The 21804-nt window shown below is 51.2% G+C and overlaps 1 protein-coding gene across 1 annotated transcript in view; it reads right to left on the bottom strand.

Annotated features, from left to right (window-relative positions):
• ATP7B (ATPase copper transporting beta) overlaps nucleotides 1-21804 on the bottom strand; it is a 58626-nt gene that overhangs the window by 11439 nt on the left and 25383 nt on the right. Inside the window, 11 exon segments of the mRNA XM_082859506.1 lie at nucleotides 124-292; nucleotides 1640-1822; nucleotides 3799-3993; nucleotides 6983-7117; nucleotides 7693-7847; nucleotides 7949-8076; nucleotides 14411-14502; nucleotides 15225-15458; nucleotides 16546-16720; nucleotides 18233-18309; nucleotides 20355-20516. Coding sequence (XP_082715632.1) covers nucleotides 124-292; nucleotides 1640-1822; nucleotides 3799-3993; nucleotides 6983-7117; nucleotides 7693-7847; nucleotides 7949-8076; nucleotides 14411-14502; nucleotides 15225-15458; nucleotides 16546-16720; nucleotides 18233-18309; nucleotides 20355-20516 — 1705 coding nt within the window.

Below are 21804 nucleotides of genomic sequence, written 5' to 3'. Positions count from 1 at the left end.
GCGCACCAGCCCTGAGCCACCTTCTCCGCAGTCGGGAACCACGGGGCAAGCCTGGCATGGCGCTCTCCATGGCTGGGCCCAGCCCCCGGCGGGCCAGGCAGCGGAAACCGAGGCCAGGGATACCTGTTTCCATGGGGATGCTGCTGACCCCGTTCAGGTGGGCGGTCGGTTGGCCACGTGGGCGCTCGCCCTGGGCCAGGATGCCCTCCACGTTGCTGACTTTACAGCCGATCCCACAGCCGGGCACCGCCTGGAAGTCCGTGCAGTATCCCAAGGTCTCTGTGCCAAGTTCCTGGGAAGGAACGTGGGGGAGAGGAAGCAGAAAACAGGTGAGTCGAGAGGGAGTCAGAACAGAGGTGGGGGTGAGGCGGGGGGAGAGCAGCAGACACCAGGAATTTAGAGGGAAGGGAGGGACGGGAGGAGAACTTCCGGGAAAGGCGGAGAGATCGACGCTCAAGTCAGCTACTCTTTCTCTCTTACAGGACACAGTCATTTAAAACAGCCTCAACCCTCTCCTAGAGTTTGGATGCCTGGGGAGAGTGGACAGGTTGCAGTCCAGAAAGGAGAAAGGCAATTCACATCAAACACCCCAAATTAAGGGCTGGGGTCGGCGGGTGGGGTGGCGGGGATGAAGATGCCAAAGGGAGGAAAGATTTTCTTTTTCTGTTGCAAATAATTTCATAAAAACGATGGAATAGGTAAGTGGCAACAAACTATTTTAAGGCCATCAAGGGATAATCGCCCATGGCCAGACCCTGGTGGGGAGGGCCGACGTGGCAGGAGAAGGGGAAGGGCTGGGTTTATTTGGGTAACACAACCCAAAGGAAGGATGCCTGGGGGTGAGCAGAATTCTTTCTGAAACATCAGAAGGATTGGAGGGGAAATAGCCGCACCCTACTGTCCGGGAAGACTTGTCAGCTCTTCCCCAAGGCATCCATGTCACCGTCTACATTTACTGATAATTGTCCTACTCAGACAGTTGACATGTTTTCAGGGCAGTATTCTGGCACATCCTGCTGCCTCCACGCGCAGACTGAAAACAGAGAAAGCTAACTAGGCCCTCTCACCTGCAGAGGTCAGAGGGGAAGGCTCCCCACTAACTGTGCCAACAACCCACAGTCCTCCGGTCACTTCTGCTGCTTCCTCTCCGTCTCAGGAGTCCCCAGTGGATGGATTTCTCCCGACCTGGCTCCGAGACCCCCTTCGTTCTTGTATCCCTTTGCACGAAGCGCTCGTGCGGGACTGAACACGCCTGTCTTCCCCACCCGACCATCAACTCCCAGCAGGCAGAGCTCGCATCTTATGAATTCTTACTCCCCTGAGCTCGGGATGCTCAGGAAATGCCTAATGAATGACCATTAGCTCATAACACTGAACTGCTTTGTGAAGATCTGGAAACGTGACGAGGGACCTGCCGCTGTGCGCTGCATCCCCAGGGGGCCCCTGCATCCCCAGGGGGCCTGCTCAGCAGTTTCCAGACCACACGAGCCAAGGCCTCTGTGGAGGCAGCTGACGTGGGGGCCAGGGGCAGCGAGGAGGAAAGGCGTGTGAGGAGGAAGGAGCCCGGAGTCTTCCAGCCCAGCTGAGGAGAGCGGGGGAGCCGGGGAAGCGAGGGCCCAGCAACGCCCAGTCCACCTACCTCTTTACAGTATCTGGTGACTGCCACGCCCAGGGGGTGCTCACTGCTGGCCTCCGCAGTCCCCACCACAGCGAGCACCTTCCGGAGGGGCAGCGTGGCCACGTCCACGAGCAGAAGGACCCGCATGACTTTGGGGACCCCGTGGGTGATGGTGCCAGTTTTGTCAAACATCACAGTCTTTATCTGCCCAAAAAACCACATCTCAGTGACCAAAACACAGATGGAAGGGACTCTCAGAGTCCTCACAATCTCGAGGCAGAACTTCACTCAACCCACCCCAAGCAGGTCACAATACACTCACTCCTTCATGACACGCTACAGAATCCTCTGCGTCCATCCCAAGGCTCAACCACTCCCTCTGCCAAAACATTGTTTCCCTCTCTGCCCAGTTAAAAAAAAAATCCACACTCCGGCTTAACCTGGACCAGGGTGAGCCAGAAGCTCTCACTCTGATGTAACAGGGAGGCATCACCGTGCAGTAACGCCGCGCGGCCTCCTCCTCGGGCCGGGTCAGGAGCGTGACCCTGAGGGGTCTGCCCACCTCCCGGTCCACCGCTATCTGCCGGGTCAACCACTGTTTCCTCCGGCCTGCATCAGTGCAAAAGCCTACGGAGAATAGTGTTCTCGAATTCCAAGTTCACAAAAGGAAGGGAGTGTTCCTTGGCCGTAATAACAAGCAACCGCAGAGCTAGTCTGGGGACCTGTCCCCTTTGGTCAGCGGCAGCTTGGCACTGGTCCCCACGGGTCTGGGCTCAGCCAGTCGGAAGCAGCCACACTCGGCGCCTGAGCTTGCGTGGCCGGAGCCCAGCAGTTCCCTCGCTCCACGCGCCCCTGGACCTGGTACAAGGTCAGCCCTTGTTGCAGTCAGACTGCGTGCTGCAGGCTCGGTTCTCCCTCATTTAGCAAACAACAGCTCACTTCTTGTTTCTGACTGAGTGGGGCCTCCTCACCACTGTTAACCGGGCTTCCTCTGACAGTCCTGGCCAGCTTCTAGGCCAGCCCCCGCTCCGCCGCCAGGACGGTCTTCCTGCAGGCGCTTCACCCCCGCCCCTGCCCCCGTGTGTCCCTGCTGCTCTTGGTTAAGCTCTGGACCGGGACTGAATAACCCTCCGAAGCCCTTCAAGGCCCCTCTCTCCCCTCCTTCCTCCTTCAGGACCCTCATCTCCTGTCAGTTTCTCTCTCTTTCTGGCCCTCATTTAGTTATTGAGAAAATAACTGTGGAGGGACTCCAACGTGCCAGGAGCAGGGCAAGACGCCGGGGACACAATGGCGGGGACATGTTCACGGTCTCCAGTCCTACGGAGTCTGGGACCAGGCAGCACGGCCCCCCCGGGTCCTTTCCACGTGCTGGTCCCACGGCCGGGACACCCCTCCCAACCTCTGTTGTCAGCTGACAGGTCTCAGACCTCCCCTGAGCACCTGCACCAGCGCCCACCCCATCCAACACACACGGGTCTACGGTTAGGCCCCTGAGGAACTGTCCTCACGGCATCGCACACTCTCCACGGCGCCTGCTGCTTGCTTGCTCCGTGTCTGTCTTTCCTGCCGGGCAGGAAGGTCCTTGAGAGCCAGGGCCCAGCACAGGACCCACGCAGAGTAAACGCTCAACAGACACCGAAGAAATAAAGGGAGGATGGAAGGCTGGGGACTGCTGGGCTGAAGGGAGATTCTCCATAGGCACTGCTACCTGCTACTCCACCCGAGGTCCCAGGACCCTCCCCGATCACGCGGAGACAGCGCAGCTCCTTTCCCCAGAGCCCGACCACCTGGCTGTGAGCCCGGAGCTGCACATTTTAGCTGCAGGCCTTTGGCAAGTCGCCCGGCCCACTCCTGCTGCACTTCCCTCACCTGTAAAGTGGAAACAACCAGCACCCGCCTCAGGGCTGTCGATGAGATTAAATCAATATTTATACAGCACTTAGGTCTTTGACCGTGAGCTGCTGCCGGTCCTGTTGTCATTCCCAGTTAGTCCTGGCTTCCTGTTTTACTTAATTAGTAGTGCTACCCTCAGTCCTCTTTCAGGTTTTTCTCTGAATATGAAATTTAAACAGGTACTATTTTCACTAGGACTCTCTAAGTCAAAAAAGAAAAAAAAATCATGCAGCATATACAGCTACAAAATCACCCCAGCCAAGACCTCGAAGGAAGCGGGGGCCAACCTTGTGGGCCAGCTCCAGAGGCTTGCCTCCCTTGATGAGTATGCCGTTCTGGGCGGCCACCCCCGTGCCCACCATGACGGCCGTGGGCGTGGCCAGGCCCAGAGAGCAGGGGCAGGCGATGCACAGCACCGTGATGGACGTCTGGAACGCAAACCGGAGGACCACCTCTGCCTGGGAGATATGCTTGCTGGACGTCTGACGAGAGGAAAGAGACAGAGGCAGGGTGAGAGTTAGAGGAGGCACCACACGGAATTCTGATCCTATGAGAACATTCCACTCTGTCGGGGCCTATAGGGGAGTAGTATCTAGAGAAGAGTGGATACATGTCACTGATTCACTTTGCTGTACAGCAGAAAATGACACAACCATGTAAATCAACTCTACTCCAAAAAAAATTAATTAAAAAAAAAAAAAGAACATTCCAGTGCAGGTGGGGGACCTGAACTGGCGTGATGAGCTGGGCTCCAGGAGACACGGTGCGGCCCGCTCTGCTTTGCAGGTATTGCGTGGTTCACTTTACTGTTCCAACCTGATCCTACAGGCTTTCCTCAGGGAAAGGCATTATGAGAGGAGAGAGGCACGTAAAAATCCCCGATAGGGGAAGAGCACAGGCTCTAGAATCGGACCACGTAGGTCTACATCCCGGCTCTGACACTCCGTGTCTTAGCTCCCTCACGTACAACATGGAGGAAATAATACCCAGCTCACAGGTTTTTGTAAGGATGAAATGAGGTAACATACATACAAATACATACAAACATAAATATACACAGTACAACACCTGACGTAGGAGAGAGGAGTCTGAGAAAGTATAGCTATTACATTACCATTATTATTTTTATTATTATGAAAGCTTTAAAAAACTATAGCTCTCCAAGGAATCAACTCTAAGGTAATAATCATGTGGGAAAAGATACAAGGATATTTCTCACAGTGCTTTTTCATAAAGGGAAAAAACTGGAAACAACCAATGGGGGATTGGTTACTTAAACTGCAGGTATGGCGTGCATAATGGAACATTATGCACATGTTAAAATGATGATGTATACATATTGACATGAAAAGATATCAGTAGCATTGCTGAATTTAAAAAAACAAGCATAAAATGGCATGTGTTGTGATTCAATTAGTGCAAAATTATCTGCCTATATCTCTAGATAGCCTTTCAACAATACTGGAAAGATGTTCACCAAAGTGCAGAAAAGTGCATATAGGGATGGGATTTGGAGCCATCTTTATTTTCTTCTATTTTCCACCACTGTTTCCTTTATAAAAATCCAAAACCAAAAAAATACAGGTCTCCTTCCCAGTTACCTGGTGACACATATTGGTATGATTATTTGCATCCTAACATCTTGAGTTACCTTGGTTTATCTTTCAAAATGGCTAGTATCTCTGGAGAACAACTGAGAGATGCTGTATTCACTTAATTACAGTAAAATGCATGTTTTCTAAATCGAGGATATAGACTACTATCTCTTTAGATCCATCTACCCTCTATTCTTTGACTTTGAAAGGCAGATTCTAAAATAAGCTACATGATTAAGGGTCATTCAATTTTCACAGAAACAGTTTGATTTCGGTAGAAGGACATGCTGTTTAACACATAATGTGATTTTGTAGAGGTAAGGATGAAGTCTTGTGTTGTGTTGTGTTTTGTTTTTAACCTCCAGAGACTCTTGTCAAAATCACACCTGGCATTCTGAGAGGAGTGGGGTGGACTTCTAGAGGTTGACACGAACCCTGTCCCTACAGATGACTTGTACAGAGCAGAGTGACAACAATGTCTTAAAGGAACATGCAGTACCTCATTTGTCCGCATCCTCCCTGATATTGCAGATAAAAACAAAAGAAGTGAAAGTAAGATGGAAAGGTAGGGAACAGCAGGAAGCCAGATATTCCAACTTGTTTAGGACTGAGTTTCCCACAGCCACATGCCAATGAGCTGCTCTCCCACAAAAGCCAAGATTGTTGGCGGTCAGGTGCCATAAAAGCCACCGGCAAATTCTAGGAATACAGTCATAGGCTACTCTTAAAACACTGAAATCTCCCTAGATGTCAGAAAGTGTTTCACTTGGACATTTTAAGATAGGAAGTTTGAGGGAGGAAAATCATATCTAAGTGAATGACAAGTACACCAAGAACATATGATATGCCTTTAACTACGGATAAAAATTTTTTTAAAAAGGAGAAAATGATCTATTCTGTATTTCCAGTTTCTGATTTTATGGCTCTAAGGTAAAATACATATTAGACTGTGCTAAGTATGAGATATTTTAAAAAATAAGGTAAAACATTGTTCTACTCACTGGGCAGTTATCAAATACTACTCCAAGTGGGCCATTAGCTTTTTATGTCTCTCCAGGTTTCTCCAACTCAGCACTATTGACGTTTGGGGCCAGATAATTCTTTGTTGTGGGGACCTGTCCTGTGTGTTGTAGGATGTTTAACAGCATCCCTGGCTCCTATCATACACACTAGAGGCCAAGCAGCACCCCTCCTCAGCCACGACAACCAAAAACCTCTCCAGAGGTCACCAAATCAAAACCACTCCCAGCTGCCAATCACTGATGTATGTGAGTTCTTACTGCCGAAGCAGAAAAGTTTTGTATTTTTTTTTGAATTCTGATAAAACTGTATTTCCTAAGATAGTATGCTTCATCCACTTTTTAAACTCAAAGCTATATATTCCATTGCTTCATCTATAATGTTTAATAAATAATTATTAAAAAGCTATTAGTGTTACTTGGGAAGCTGCAAGGTTAGATGGTCTATATGGAGGTAGCCAGCAAAAAATCTATTTTTCTTAAAACTGGTCAAATAATACTATCATGCTATTGTGACTGACGTGACCTATCTTCTGTGATGTGTGCCTCATCACCTCAAAAATGGCCAATAGTGCAAAATGTAAATGCTTTAAGCATTACGCCTGAGAGCCAGTGGTGTTTGAAATGATCTAACCAGAAAGCAAAAGGCATCTTTAGTGAAAACCCGCAGGAGTTGTGTAGTTGCATAGCCAGGATTGTCCTACCCTGGCTGAGGCTTTGCTGCCAATAAGTGAAGCAAGCAAATGAGATGTAATGGGTAATTAAAGCCCAATGAATTTAAGACATGAAAAAATAGGATTAATGGCAATCGATTATTTAAAACCCAACAAGCACGCTGCCCACAGCGTTCAACTTACAGGGAAGTATTTCTGAACAACACCGAAATCGATAAAGCCGATTGCAATCCATACCACCAACGTCAGAGTTGAAATGATGACGATAAATGGGACAAAGTACCCACTAAACCGGTCAGCCAGTTGCTGAATGGGTGCCTATGGAAACAAAACACGAAGACCGCGGGAAATTACAATCTCCAAAGACATAAACCGCCACAAGCATGGACAGGGACTGGGATTCCTGGCTCCCTCATTAACTACATTTATGAGTCAATCTCTCTACTCAGTAAAATCTGCCTGATTCTACGGGACTCTTGGAATAATTTCTAGAGAGAGGCAGCTGAAGTTATATTGCCTTTAAAATTCCTTCACGGGACTTCTCTCGTGGCGCAGTGGTTAAGCATCCACCTGCCGATGCAGGGGACACGAGTTTGAGCCCTGGTCCGGGAAGATCCCACATGCCGCGGAGCAACGAAGCCCGTGCGCCACACGACTGAGCTCTGTGCTCTAGAGCCCGCGAGCCACAGCTACTGAAGCCCACGCGCCTAGAGCCCGCGCTCCGCAACAGGAGAAGCCACTGCAATGAGGAGCCCATGCACTGCAACAAAGAGTAGCCCCCGCTCGTCGCAACTAGAGAAAGCTTGCGTGCAGCAACGAAGACCCAACATAAAAAATAAATGAATTTTTAAAATAAATAATAAATAAAATAAAAAATAAAATCCCTTCATTACCTTGGACATCTGAGCCTCTTCTACCAGCTTCACAATCTGAGCCAAGGTGGTGTCGTTGCCCACGTGGGTGGCAGTGATGAGCACGGAGCCGTGGGCGTTCATGGACCCGGCGATCACCGTGCTGCCGGGCTTCTTCGTGACGGGCATGGCCTCTCCTAGAGGTGGAGAGGAGACCAACGCCACGCGCTGAGCCCCGTCGGCATCCCTGGGGCCTGGCCAGGGTGCTGACGCCCACCCAGAGGGACGGAGTCCTCACCTGTGATGAGGGACTCGTCGGCCATGGTGCTGCCTTCCAGGACTCTCCCGTCCACTGGGAACTTGCCCCCGGGGACGACCTTGATGATGTCGTCACGCTGCACCAGCTCCATGGGCACCTGCTCCTCTCTGCAACAGACGCCACTCGGGTTACACTCGGGGACCGCTCACGGGAGCTCACCCTCCTGGCCTGTCACCCAGGTCGGGTTCTAGACAAACCGCCTGCTTTACACTGAGCGGCAGCAACCACTTTATCCGCCGTTTACAGACTGAGTCCAAACTGTGCAGCTGCTAAGTACCCGGTGCTGTCCTAGTTCCTGGGAAGCCGGCTGTGAGCAGGACAGCCGAGTCCCAACGCTCATGAGGGCAATTCTGTGGAGCTAACAGACAACAAGCAAGATAGTCCCGGGTCTTAAATAAGTGCTGTGCTGACAACGATGTGACTGGAGGGCTTCCCTCGGTGGTGGCGGAGGAGGAGAGAAGTGGGAAGGCCTCACGCGAAGATGACATTTGAGCCGGACGACAAGAGGGCCCCATATATGGGGAAGGAAAACTCAAGGGAGAGGAAACAGCTAATGCAAAGGCCCTGAGGCGGGACAGAGGGGGCCTCTGATAAATAGGAAGCCAGCAAGCATGGCTGGAGGGACACGAGTGAAGCAGGCAGAACCCGGACCATGTCGGGTCTTGCAGGGCAAAGTGCAGGCTTTGGGCGTGAAGGTTTTCAGTGGGAAAGTGACGTAAGCCGGTTCGCATTTTCAAGTCAGCTCTCTGGCTGCTGCCTGAGAATGGGCTGTAGGGGCAACAGCAGAGCTGACAGAAGAGTTCGGCTGTGGCAGCAGTGGCCTGGGCTGGAGACGGAGGGGAGAGAACTCTGGGGGGCATGACGTGTCAGCAAGATGTGTGCGCTGAGCGCATAAGAGGAGCAAGCATGAGCTCTTCGTTTCAGTTTGAGCAACTGGGTGGATGAGAAGTTGTTTGATGAGATGGAGACGCCTATGTAGAAGCGGCCATGGGAGGGAGAGGGAAGAGAAGGAGTGGAGAGGAGATGAAGATCTCTGTTCTCACGTGTCGGGTCCAAGATGCCTACTTGACTTCCACGTAGACATGTCAAGTCGGGAGAGCAGGGAGCTGAAGACTGGATTCGGGCTGAGACTAGAGGTCAAATGGGGAAGCTGTCACAATATAGATAGGATCTAAAGCCTGAAGTGGTACGAGCTTCCTCAGGAGTGTGCCTGGAAGAGACCTGGGCCCTGGGACATGCGCATGTTGGGAGGCTGATCAGGCGGAAGGGCCAGCGAGGGATGGGGGCGGAAAAGGAGAGAGTGGGGGCTTCAGGAGGGAGCACCCATCGCACCGCATCGCATACGGCGAGGTCGTTACCTAGACGCAGATACGTGTAAAACTCATCACGCCGTACACTTGGGATTCGTGTACTTCAGGGAAGGTAAGTTATCTCTTAAAAAAAAAAAAAAAAAAGGCGTATTTTAAAGGGACAGAAAAGGGGGTAGATGCTGGTGAGAGGCTGCAATGAGGATTAAATAAGAGCAGTGGTTGATTTGGTTCATGGAAATGACGTGATGTCTTTGGCAAAAGGGATCTCAGAAACCGGTGGAGGGACAAGGTTGGCTGGAACGGGCTGAGGAGAGGCTGGGAGGTGAGGAAACAAGAAAGCAGCCGAAGACAACGTTCAAAAGAAGTTCTGTGTGAAAGAGAAGAGAAAACCAGCAGTAGAAGAGCGTGTGCACTAAGACAGGAAATTGTGAATTGTGAGTATGTGTGAACTGCCTGCTGGGGAGAACGGTCCCACAGAGAGCGAGAGAGACAGATGGGGGGACAGGAGGGGACGACAGGAATAGAGTCATCCAGGGAGCGAGGACGGCTTTGGCAGCATCTCTCTGACAGCGTCACAGGGACCAAATTTACTTAACTGTATATGTAACGCTGGCTCATGAACCAATGGGGAGAAAGTCAGACAAGCAGGGGCGTAGAGCAAGCAGGGCTCTGAGGTTATTTTATGCCTTCCTTTCATTCTACAAAGACTACATTTAAACTATCACAGAGAGAGGGTACAAAAAAGCCACCTTACTTGAGAAGGAAAACCAGACATGTATTGAGTGCAGGTGCTGTGCTCGATATTGACATGAATCCTCCCCAAACCAAGTGAGGTAGGTGACAGTCACCCCTATTTGTTCCCAGGTTGACCTGAGATGCTGCCTGTGGGCACCGAGGGCAGGGCCCGCTGCACAGTCAGTGCTGGTGACTTTGACCATCACCTGACGGATGTGTTCACTGGTGACCGGCCTCTATGTACCAGGCACTGGGCTGGGCTGGGGTTACACACAGGACAAAACTCTCAGGTCTATGACCTAGTAACTAAAGTCAAGCTGGTTTATTTAAGTTCAGTAATGGCCACAATAAAAGAAAGGGAGCACGGAAAAGGAGAGACCTTTAAAGGGGAAGCAGACAGCAGCCTGAGTCTTGAGTGCTGGGAGCAGATGTGTAAATCTGTTTGGTGGCTGGGGGGACAATAAATGAAAAGAAGGGGAGGAGCTCTACAACCGAGAATATCCTCTGCTTCTTTTTAAAGTCTCCCAGAGATGGAGACGCCCAGGCTCCAAAACTCCCCTCCGAGGCCCATCTGCACAGCCTGGAGTTTACCGTCCACAGAGGTCTCCGCGGCAAGAGAAGCCTGTGTTAACGAAGGAGCAGCTGCTCCCGTAGAAAGGAGGTGACGACGGGGCTGTGGGCAGAGCCTCCTCTCCCATAACCTGACTCCTAAGCTTTAAAATGTTTGCTTAAAAATCGTGATTCTTGCCTCAAATGTCCACTGGGTGTCTTTCTAAGAAATCGTTAGTGAGGCTCATCTCCGCTTCATCTAACTTTGAATTTCCCCTTTGAATCTGAATTAACCATGTCTTTCTTACTCTGAACAGCTGAGTTTATGGGGAACAGCCCTCTAGGGGGGCAGGTGGCTCCTTCTGCTGAATTCCCAGTCGCATTTCTGCTTCAGAAGCTCATGTCCCCCAAACGCCAAGCTGTGGGAAACAGTTTTTTCCGAGCATTTCTTCAGCTCTGAGGGTTTCTGCCGGCAGCCTGCTCACCTCACCTGTCCCCTCTTCACTACTCTCCTGCCTCATCTAACACAAAGCAAAAAGACGAAGAAAAAACTTACAAGAGAAGGGCCACTGGGCTATATAACATGTATAATTCCGTTTTCCTAGTTATAAGAAACAGAACACTTCAACGTGGGAGATTGGGGACCCGCCGTGCAGGCCTCACAGTGTCAAGCACACGCACATGTACGATGCATTTCTTTAACATCTGACAGTCATTTCATGCATTCAACTAGTGAGGATCTGAGCGCCTGCTATGTAGTCCCAGGACGACTGGAGGCACCAAGGGCTCCAGGCCCCAGAGGACAAGGCAGTCTGACCAGGGGACAAGGGGTCAGGCAAAGGGGAAGGAAGAAAGGCATTGGTTGGAGGGCGGGGGGGTGGGCGAGTGCAGGGGCGCCTCCTCCTGGGACCCGCCAGCGGGGTGGCCGGGAGGAGACGGAGGGACGTCAGGACCAGAGGCTGAGCCCAGGAGGCACAGGCGCAGATGCCAAGTCTCACGTGCGCGTCTAGGGATGCGGACTTTATCCTAAACCTCCGAAGGACTGGCAGCTACAGAGTATCACATCTGTGCCTCCAAGAGCTGGATGGTTTGCATGTGGAAAACATCAGGAAGGAGACAAGGCTGGAGCAGGAGGCCAGGGAGGGGCTGATGCGGGGCTTTAGGGGAGAGAGCCTGGTGGCCTGAACAAGCACGGCAGTGGTGGGAGGGGCAGCGGCCGGGGCCACCAGAGCTTGTGGAGCCGGAATCAAGAGGACGGAGACAAGCTGTGTGGACGAGGGAAGGGAAGGGGTTGCAGAGGACGGCCACTGAGATCTGACGTAGGTTTGGGAATGAAGACACGAGGTCAGGGGACACAAAGACAACAGGGCCAACGCTGAAACCCCGACTATCGCCCACATTTAAGGAATGAGGGGCGCGAAGAGAGTGCACAAAGGGAAACGCAAGTAGCAGCTAGGGAAGAAATTACCACCGATCATCTACGCAGATGCTCCTGTCACCCAAGACTCCGGGCGGAGAGGAAGGACACGTGCCTCTGGCAGAGGGACAGAGGGAGGGACGGGCTGAGTCCCTCTGAAAGGAGCCAGCTGAGGCGCAAAGCCCCGGTGGCCTGCAGGGGGCGCCGCAGACCTGTCCACACGGGCAGAGGCCCAGGCCCTGCAGGAGGCTGCCTGGGGCCCCTGGCACAGCACATGCCACGTTACAGGAAGCGAGAGAGCGGCCCTGGCCCTGGCAGGGCAGGTGTGACCACGGCCCTGAGCACCCCGTCAGGAAGGTGGGGTAGGAGTGACCACTCCCACCTTTCTGACGGACACGAACTGCAAAACACAGGAGGGGACCCAGCTCCAAGCACGTGGCCTGTCTCAGGCAAAGCCAGAAGGAACTCTGGTCTTCTGGCTCCTAGCTTAAACAGTGATACCACCACACGTGATGGCAGAAGCCAGGCACACAATGTGGGAAAGAACCGGGAGATGCCAGGTGTGGCCCCGCCCTCCTTCCGCATCGCGGCCGGCCTGAGCCTTCTGGCAAAGACTCGCATCTCCTTGTACTCAGATCGGTGGAGCTGCCCGGGGGGTTGGCATCCTGCCGTCACAGGCCCTTCGAAATGAAAGGCAGAAAGTAAACGCAGCTGTTCATGGCTCAGTCCCCAATCCGAACGTCTGCACAGCTCAGGCACTCTCATGTCATTAATTTATGAGGAAAAAGGCAGCCAAGGTACACAACCATGAGAGCCACCAAAGCAGTCACAAGCCAGCCGCACTGTCACACGGGCTCCTCCCGGCCAGGAGACAGGGCAGCGGAGGCGTAGCAGGAGGCTGTGTCTCCAGGGGCCCAGCCCCCTCTCTGCTGCTCACCTGCCACGGACTCTGGACAAGGTACTTCCCTCCCGAGCTGGGCGCCCGAGGACAGGCGCCCCCTCACGAGGAAGCCATCAGGGTTACATTCGATTATCTATGCGCAGTGCTGGGTAGCATACGTGGCACATGGCAAACTCTCCAATCTCAGCCGTCACTACCATAATTCTGATTATTACTTAAAAACCAGTGTGCAGGCAAAGCCGGTGCTGCTGGGCTTGGTCAGCCTGAGCCTCGGAAACTTGCAGTCCTCACGTCTCACTCACTGGCCCACGGGCTCAACAGAGGTTCGCCCAGTGGCCCTCGGGAAGGAAGGGACCCGCCTTGGCCTCAGGGGCCTGTCTCTCGGAGACACAGCTAGGAAACCAGCAAGAGTGTGATGGACCGGCGGGTGCGCAGTGGGAGGGGCACCGATGGTCGCTTCAGTAGTGGGAGAGTTTGGAGTAGGTCGTACTGGATGGTAAGAATCAGCAGAGACGGGGACACTGGAGATAGTAAGAATTCGACAGAGGATGGCTCTAAGCAGAGGCCCCGGCGGGGGGATGCCTCTTCTTCCACGGGTGCGGTGGGGAAAGGCAGCTTTGCAGGCTGAGTGACAGGAAACTGATGGGTTTCCCATCACAGTTTCTATTCTCAAGTCAGAAGTGAGATCACGGGCTAAAGGGGAAAGTGGTGGGTCCAGAGAGGATTCAGGAATGCGAGGGAGGCCTAGAAATAACCATTGCCTAGAAGAGGAAAACGAGGCTGACCGGAGAAGCACAGACGCCTTAATGTGTAAAAATGCCCACGTTATTACATACGCTTTAAGAGTGTAAAGAACACGGGCTCTGCAACCAGCAGCGTAGGTTCTGTCCTAATTCCACTACTTAATACCTGTGTGACCCTGGGCCAGTTGCATAGCCTCTCTGAACCTCAGTCTCTGCATCTGTACAATAAGGGTAGTAAGAGTCCCTTCCTCATAAAGCTTTTTCTTGGATAGATTAAATGCAACCAGGTTAGTATAGCATCTGGCAAACAGTAAATGCCATGTAAGCCCCAGCAATGACGACAGTGAGCGTTATTGTTTTCAACGTCTGCCAACCTGATAGAGAAGAAAAATAGTTCTCCCATTTTTATTCTTTGGCAAGTTGAACCCCTATCTCTCAGCCTGTGCAAATCCTCCAGATCCTGCGGGCGAGACCCAGCTCATACTCCATGTTCTGTGAAGCTCTGCTTGACCACCACGAGCCTTCCTCTCCTAAGTTCCAGAAACACTGCCTGTACCTCTCACTCATCATCTAGCAAGCATACACCCCCTAGAACCCTTGCTCATCTTTTAGTATATAAATGCTTTGTTTACGTAACTGGACTGAGACGGGGCATCTTCCTAACATGTACTGTCTTTGCCGGCCCTCACCAGGTCTAGTGTCACGTCCTTCACACGACAGGTGTGCGATGTGTAGCACACAGGGCTGATCTAAATCGATCAAGGACGTGTGACGAAGACAACGCACCTGATGATTAAGTTGTCCTCCCCAAGGGTCACGACGGTGGCTTCCGTGGCTTGTAGAGACATGAGTTTGGCGAGGGCTTCTGAAGTTTTGCTCTAAGAAATAACCAGAAGGTAGAATGAGAGCGATACTAAGCTGGCCTGTGCAAACCCAGACCATCAATCACAAGGCTGGTGTTAGAGAAAACCCCGCAAGAAAAGGCTGCCTCCGTAACGCGGCCCCTCTGCACGCCTGCGGGCTCTCCCGGGATGAGTGTCACTCACTGCCCATCAACACGCAGCCGTGCCATCCCCGCGCTGAGTGTACAGTGCAACTGAGTTCTATGAATTACATTTCAGATTGAAGAAACAATGCCAGTCTGCCCAATGACTGTTTTCTTTTAGGTTCAATTTAATTTCTTTTAGGACCTGAGTCCCACTCTCTTATATTAGGATACACTGAAATCTGGGAACAAGGCAGGGTGCTAAAAATGGCACGACCCTATGGTGGAAATGTGGATTTCTAGACTAGGAAGCTACACACTCAGTTATGTACCAAGAGGTTCGGTACGAGCTCTGACCCGAAATCCAGGGTTCTTTCCACTGCACGATGCATCTGAACAAAGGTTTTAATAATTAACCAGATTAGCTGGGATTTCAGAAGCAGAGACCAGTTTGGAGATTGGTGGTCAGAACACCTAATTATACGTAGGCTTCATGTTTCTTTAACCCTTGCCCTAGATTGTGTATGATTAGTAATTCTAAACATGGTGCTCAGATAAATTAAGGTTTGTGTTACTGAGGAAACAGTTCTTCCTTTAACCCGAGGCTGCAGTTACCTTTGCCACGTGTTCCAGCCACCGCCCCAGGGCAATGAACACGAAGAGCATGGGGGGCGTGTCAAAGAAGGTCACCGGGCTCCTCTCTGCCTTCTCGGCGATGGCCACCACCAGGATGACGAGGGAGTAGACGTAGGCGATGCTCGTGGCCAGCACGATGAGCACGTCCATGCTGGCCGCCCTGTGTCTCAGAGATTTGTAGGCCTGCACGTAGAAGTACCAGCCCCCGAGGAACTGAAAGGTGGTGAGGGAGAGCGACCTTTGTGACAAGGGCCCTCGGGACTGTAAATACCCTGGGCTCCCCCTCAACGCTGACATGACTTTTTTCCTCCATAAGTGATGTGTACGAAATGTACTTCCTGATTCAGAGGACTTCTGACCACAGGAGTGGCTGATCCAGGGAGACCTTTAAGACCCAGAGCACTGGACAACCTAGATGTCCATCAGTAGGAGAATGCTGAAGATGGTGAAAGAAATCATGGTGCGTTCATACTGTGGACAGTGCTATGCGGTCCCTGAAGACAATGTGCTAGGCCCCTAACCGCTGGTGTGAGAGATGTACACAGTACGTGGTTAAGCGAAAAAGCCAGTTATAAATCAGTGTATCTAGTATTATCCTATTTCGGCCAAAAAAAAAGCCTGTGTCTATAGTATGTGAACATATACACACACATACATACGCACGTAAATATGTGTTTTTTTCTATGCAGATGAAGATCTGGAAAAACCAAATTGAGGCTATAAACACTTGCCCCCAGATAATCCTAATTAATATTAATTAATTCTAATATTAAGTCAGGAGTTTCATTTTCTATTCCAAAATAAATGGAAGGCACACTTCCCACTAGAAATACAGCTAGCTACTTAATGCGGTCCCCAGGGCAGAAGTAACACGAAGCCTGCCCCTTTTAAATCATGATTCCTCAGGACCACATTTCAGTCATTCAAGCCAAGACGTGGAAGAGAGCAGCATGAGCTCCAGGGTGGTCCAGCTGCTGCTTCTAACATCGAATTCAGCTGAACCATAAGCACACAAGACACACTGGATCACCAAGCCTTGCCACAGGGGGCTGCTGTTCCAGGGGGAGTCTGGTCATCTGTGGAACTGCCCGTGAAACCAGGCTCTCTGTCATCCCCCGTGTTAGAGGATGCCCCCCAGCTGGTCATAAGACAAGAAAGCAGCAGCTGGCTGGGTGGTGGGAAAGCGGCAACGAAGCTGCACTTGGAGCGCTCTGAAGGGCTGTGCTGGCCTAAGAGGACAGAGCACCTGCTGGCCACACACAGGCACGCTGGGCAGGTGTGCCCACCCCCCGATACGCACCTGGACAAAGGTACACAAGATAAAGAAGACGAGGTTCAGGATGGACAGTCCCGGGATGATGTTGTGGTCCAGCAGCATAGACTCGTGGGGCTCGTGGCTGGGTATCAACATATAGATCATTAAACCCATGACAGGGATGCCAAACACCAGGCTGCACAGGAAAGACTTCTTCCACCTGGAAAGAAACACAGCAACACCGACATATCAGGTACCGCCGGTCACCTGGCTTCTGGCCCCGTCCCCTCCCGAGGGCTTGGTTTGAGACTGGCCTCTGCCACATGTCTGGGACAGACCAGCAAGGGCTAAAGTGAAAGCAAGGCTCTCTCCCTACATCGGCCATCTGAGGGGAACATCAAAGGTCTAAACTTCACTGCAAGGATGCTCCAGAGATGTTTAGACACAGCCCCTGCCTGCCCGTGGCTGACGTGGCACCTGCAATCTACAGGTGAGGCAACCAGGGTCCAGAAACTGAGAATTCAGCCCCAAAGAGGTGGACCATCCTCAGCCTGTGGCTGCTACCGCTCTTTGTTCAAACCACAATCGTTTATAGACTCCCAAGAAAAAACCAGATAAAAGGAACATTTCATTAGTATAAACTTATACATTCAACTTTTAAACTATTACTTAAAACAGAGTCAGTGTGAACAGTGCAGCTGCCTGGATGAAGTTTGAAATCGGGGTCACAGGTGACAGCCATGGTCTCACATCAACCTCACCAACCACAAAATTCCAACCAAGCGCTCGTGGAAGCTGTAGGAGGCGTAGCCTCACCGCTGATCCGAAGACCACGGGCCTGCGAGATCGGAGTCTCACACTCCCAGGCCCCTGCCTCCAACTGCTCTTGGAAGCTGTAGGAGGCATAGCCTCACCGCTGATCCGAAGACCACGGGCCTGCGAGATCGGAGTCTTACACTCCCAGGCCCCTGGCCCCAAGCCCCGAAAAGACCTCGTTTCCTACCCCACTCCTCTCAGACCAACAAACTTCCACTCATTCTTTGAGGCTCAGATCGTGTGTCCCCTGCTTGTTAGCTTCCCAGACTCCCCAGAACCCACCTGCATCATTGCTCACCCACTCTTCCCAGCCCAACCAAGGGCCCCTCTAAGGTAGGGGTGACACCCTATTCACCCCTAGCACCCGGCACAGTGCCCTGCATACAACAGCGGGCTTGTGTTTGTTGAATGAATGAGTGAACATCTGCAACAGTGAACGAGCTCAGGTCTCCTGCTTCCCGAGCCATTTTCTTTCCACTTGGCCGTAATTCCTGTCCTCGGATCCTAGATCTCGACCCACTCCAGTAAAGTCTTGAAATACTATAAAAGAAAGAACCCACTCTTCCCTTCCTCCCAACGTAAGTGCTGTCCAATCTGTTAGTGACCAGCCATAGGTAACTATTTAAATTAAAATTAGTTAAAATGAAGGGAAATTAAAAATTCACTTCCTGAGTCACACTGGCTGCATTTCATACTGGGCAGTGCAGATATAGAGCGTTTCTGTCACAGCAGAAGGTACCGTGGAACAGCGTTGTTTTAGAGGATTAACGTTACGAGGGTAAAGGCAACCAATTCAGCAGAAGGCGCCGTGGAAGGTGGAGGTAGCAGGGACACCAATTAGCACCGAATGAGGTAGAGGTGGGCCAGGGGAGAGGCAGCCCTTAGAGCTACAGTTTATCTTCTGTGTTCTACCTACTGCTTTATTTCCAGCTTGTGGTCCAAGTGATGAGCACTGGGGTTCCTCTGGGCCAGGGAGACATGAAAGCCGATTTCCTTGTTATTAGAAAGAGGAAACAAGAAAGAAGGTACTTGGTTAAAACAGGCATCGGTAGAAACCATTTTACATCTTTGGAAATAAGAAAGTTAACCTAGGGCTTCCCTGGTGGCGCAGTGGTTCAGAGTCTGCCTGCCAATGCGGGGGATGCGGGTTCGAGCCCTGGTCTGGGAGGATCCCACATGTCGCAGAGCGGCTGGGCCTGTGAGCCACAATTACTAGGCCTGCGCGTCTGGAGCCTGTGCTCCGCAACAACAGAGGCTGCGATGGTGGGAGGCCCGCGCACCGTGATGAGGGGTGGCCCCCGCTTGCCGCAACTAGGGAAGGCCCATGCGCGGAAACGAGTACCCAACGCAGCCATAAATAAATAAATAAATAAATACATTAAGAGAAAAAAAAGTGTTTTTTTTTTTTAAAAAAAAAGAAAGTTAATCTAAAACCGCCTCAGAGGACTGTATTGGTTTTTCCGCTCACGACTTCTGTCCCCACGTCACTGTACAGATCCCGTCGGAGGTTCCAAGGCGACTGCTGCTCCTTCTGTGGGCAAAGGCAGCAGATGCCGGGAGGTAACTTAGCACACCCTGAGCTGATCGATGCTGAGTTATAAACTCGGGATCTGTGAGCTACGGACTCCCCAGTATCAAGAGTTATGTTGGAAGAAAGAGCATGTAAGGCCATCTAACGACAAATCCTTTACAACTAATACCGGCCTAATTACATCAGGAAAAGATGCCTCAGAGATGCAGGAATGGGGGCCAGACATTGGCAATACACCTCCAGTAAGAACAAGCAGGGGACTGCGGCGGGCTGGGCAGCTGGGTGGAGGCCAGCAAGGATTAGTGCCTCAGTTGACTGCTCTCTCTCATTAATGCCTTATCACTACTGTTCTGTAAGACCCGTGGGGTGGCAGAAACTGGATGCCCACTGAGCTTGGAACTAGGAGATCTGGGTTGGAGCACCAGCTCTGCAACCTTTAGCTGGGGACCAGGGATCAAAGTCTCCTAACCTCTCTGGGGGATCTCTCCTCATCTGATAAAGAAGCTGCATTGTCTGCCTCTAAGATTGAGGCACTGTTATCAACAGCAGTAGCAGTATTTGCACCTCAAAGAGCTCTGCATGGCCAGACAACAGACAGCATCTCTCTTAACACACACACACACACACCCACACACACACACACGAAAATTTAAAACAACTTGAAGCCTGCTATGAGATGTTTAATTTCATAAGCAGTAGTTTCTGCTAAACTTCACCATTCGTTGTTATGAGTTCATCTTGCTCGGTTTTGACCAGATATCTTGACCCATTCAGATCACCACTAATGCTCATCCTCTCCTGGTGTGATATGATACAGACCTGAGAGAGGACACAGAATGTCTGTGGACAAAGTGAGGGAACGATGGGGGTGGCAGTACAGAAAACTACTGTGATTGATTTTCCAAAGGAGAAATGACTAAACTCTCCACCTGTAAAGGAGGCCTAGTATAGTGGTCAAACGCAGTGTAATTCTTCCCAACACCAACATTCCTTTGGTCTGTAGATACGTGGCACAGATGTAAATATTACTTAAAAAACTTATAATTAGGCAATTTTTTTGGGGGGGGGGTGGTCACACTGCATGGCTTGTGGGATCTTAGTTCCCCAACCAGGGATCGAACCCAGACCGTCGGCAGTGAAACACTGGACAGCCAGGGAATTCCCACAATTAGGCAATTTAATACCATGTGCCAGGAATCTTGGCAATACTGCTGTTTCTCAGGGAATATCTGAAATTAAAAAAATAATAATGTCTTTTTCTCCCCATCTTTTTCTTATCCATTCACTGATTCCCTCTCAAATTATCTGATATTTTCTAAACGCTCACAAGTTGAGTCACCTTATTTCCACGGGAAATCTTGCAGGGTTTTAGATTAGGTGTTTTTTTTTTTTTTTTTTTTTTTTTTTTTTTTTTTTGCTTAGCTATAGTTTGCTCATTTTTCTATGATGATTATAAATCACTGTGTTTTAAAAGGTGGGTACAATAGTGTTTTGATAAATGATTTACCTCGATAATTTTGACAATATCCCGCGGACCGATAATCTCAGGATCAAACTTCACATGGGCTTTGCTGGTGGCAAGAGCCACAGAGGCGTAGGTGATGCCGTTTGTCCTTGTGAGCTTGGACTCTATGTTGTGAACACAGGACGTGCAGGTCATCCCCGTGATCTGCGGCAAAGGATGACAAAGATCCCACTGACCCAGAGGATCCCACCAAAGGCACACAGGGAGCTGGGTTAACAGGCAGCCACCAGTCTGTCCTCCTTCCCAGGATGCTGGACTCACAACCCCCAGGTGCAAGATTTTCACCCCGGACATTCCCGCAGGAGCCTCAGGGACATAAACAGTGGTTCTTCCTCAACTCACGTACAGGAGACCAATCGCTAAGCAGATGGCAAGGACCGAGGCCCCACTCGCAGCTCTGCTAACAACGGGCTTTCACAGCACTCTACGCCCTGTGTTGGTTTTGCATTTCTGCCACCCCGTGCTGTGTGCACTGAGAAAGAAGTTCCAAGTGAGCCAGGCACCCCTGTGCTATGCATTAGGCAAGCCGGACAACTCGCTCTTCTGAGTATCAGTGGTCAGCACTTCCCAGAATACAAATTAAATACAGACATGAAATGCCTGAGCATGTGACGACAATACAACTATAGGACACTGTAATAAGAAAAGAAAACATTGTTCAAAAAGATGTTTTCACCTTCCCCACTGATTGTCTCGCTCTAGATTTCCACACCGTAGTGTGCGCAGAGATGTGCACCTCGGGCCCTGGAGGTCTGACCCAGCGAGTACTACACTGTGCCCCTCTGCACACACCGAGGCCCAGCCAGAGCAAAGGATTTGCTCTGCAAAGAACTCCACTTCTCAGGAGCTCAAAGTGCCACGTGTGTCTGCAATACTTTTTCTTCAAACATTTACTTACCTACCACTAATGGCAGTGACTAAACATAGCAAGGAAGTTTTCACTTCGGTTAACAGCGTTATTCAATTCCTCGTGGATTCCTTCTAAGTCTCCCTTTATTTGCACAAAAAGAGCTTTGCGCAGAAGTGTTTGTGAACACGGTGTATTTGAAATACTAGAGCTATCTTCTGTCCTCGATGGTTTGTTGACTAGCGCCGCTGGCAAGAGTGGGCAGACAGGAAACAATACCAGCGCCTCATCTCTCCGCTCCCCAGCAGCCCTGGAAACAGCACCACCCCCGGCGTTCACCCCGGACTGAGCGCCTGGGGACACTCTGGTCACCAAGTACCTTGTAGACACACCTGTGCCTACAAGGTGGCCCCGACTGCCTCGCTCACTCCCATCCCGTCCCGGGGCCTCGAGACGCCTCTGGCATTCCAGCTTCCTCTCGGCCTCACAGGACGTGTTCCTGTTCGACTCCCTCGAGCCACAAGCTCAGGGCAGCTGCTGTCTCCAACGCCATTGCCTCCTCCTCCCGATACCCTGACGCGCCTG

Source organism: Leucopleurus acutus, assembly GCF_964270905.1.
Source record: "Leucopleurus acutus genome assembly, chromosome: 18".
NCBI lineage: Eukaryota > Metazoa > Chordata > Mammalia > Artiodactyla > Delphinidae > Leucopleurus > Leucopleurus acutus.
The sequence above is the reverse complement of the archived record's forward strand: the minus strand, read 5'-3'. Positions and strand labels throughout refer to the sequence as shown.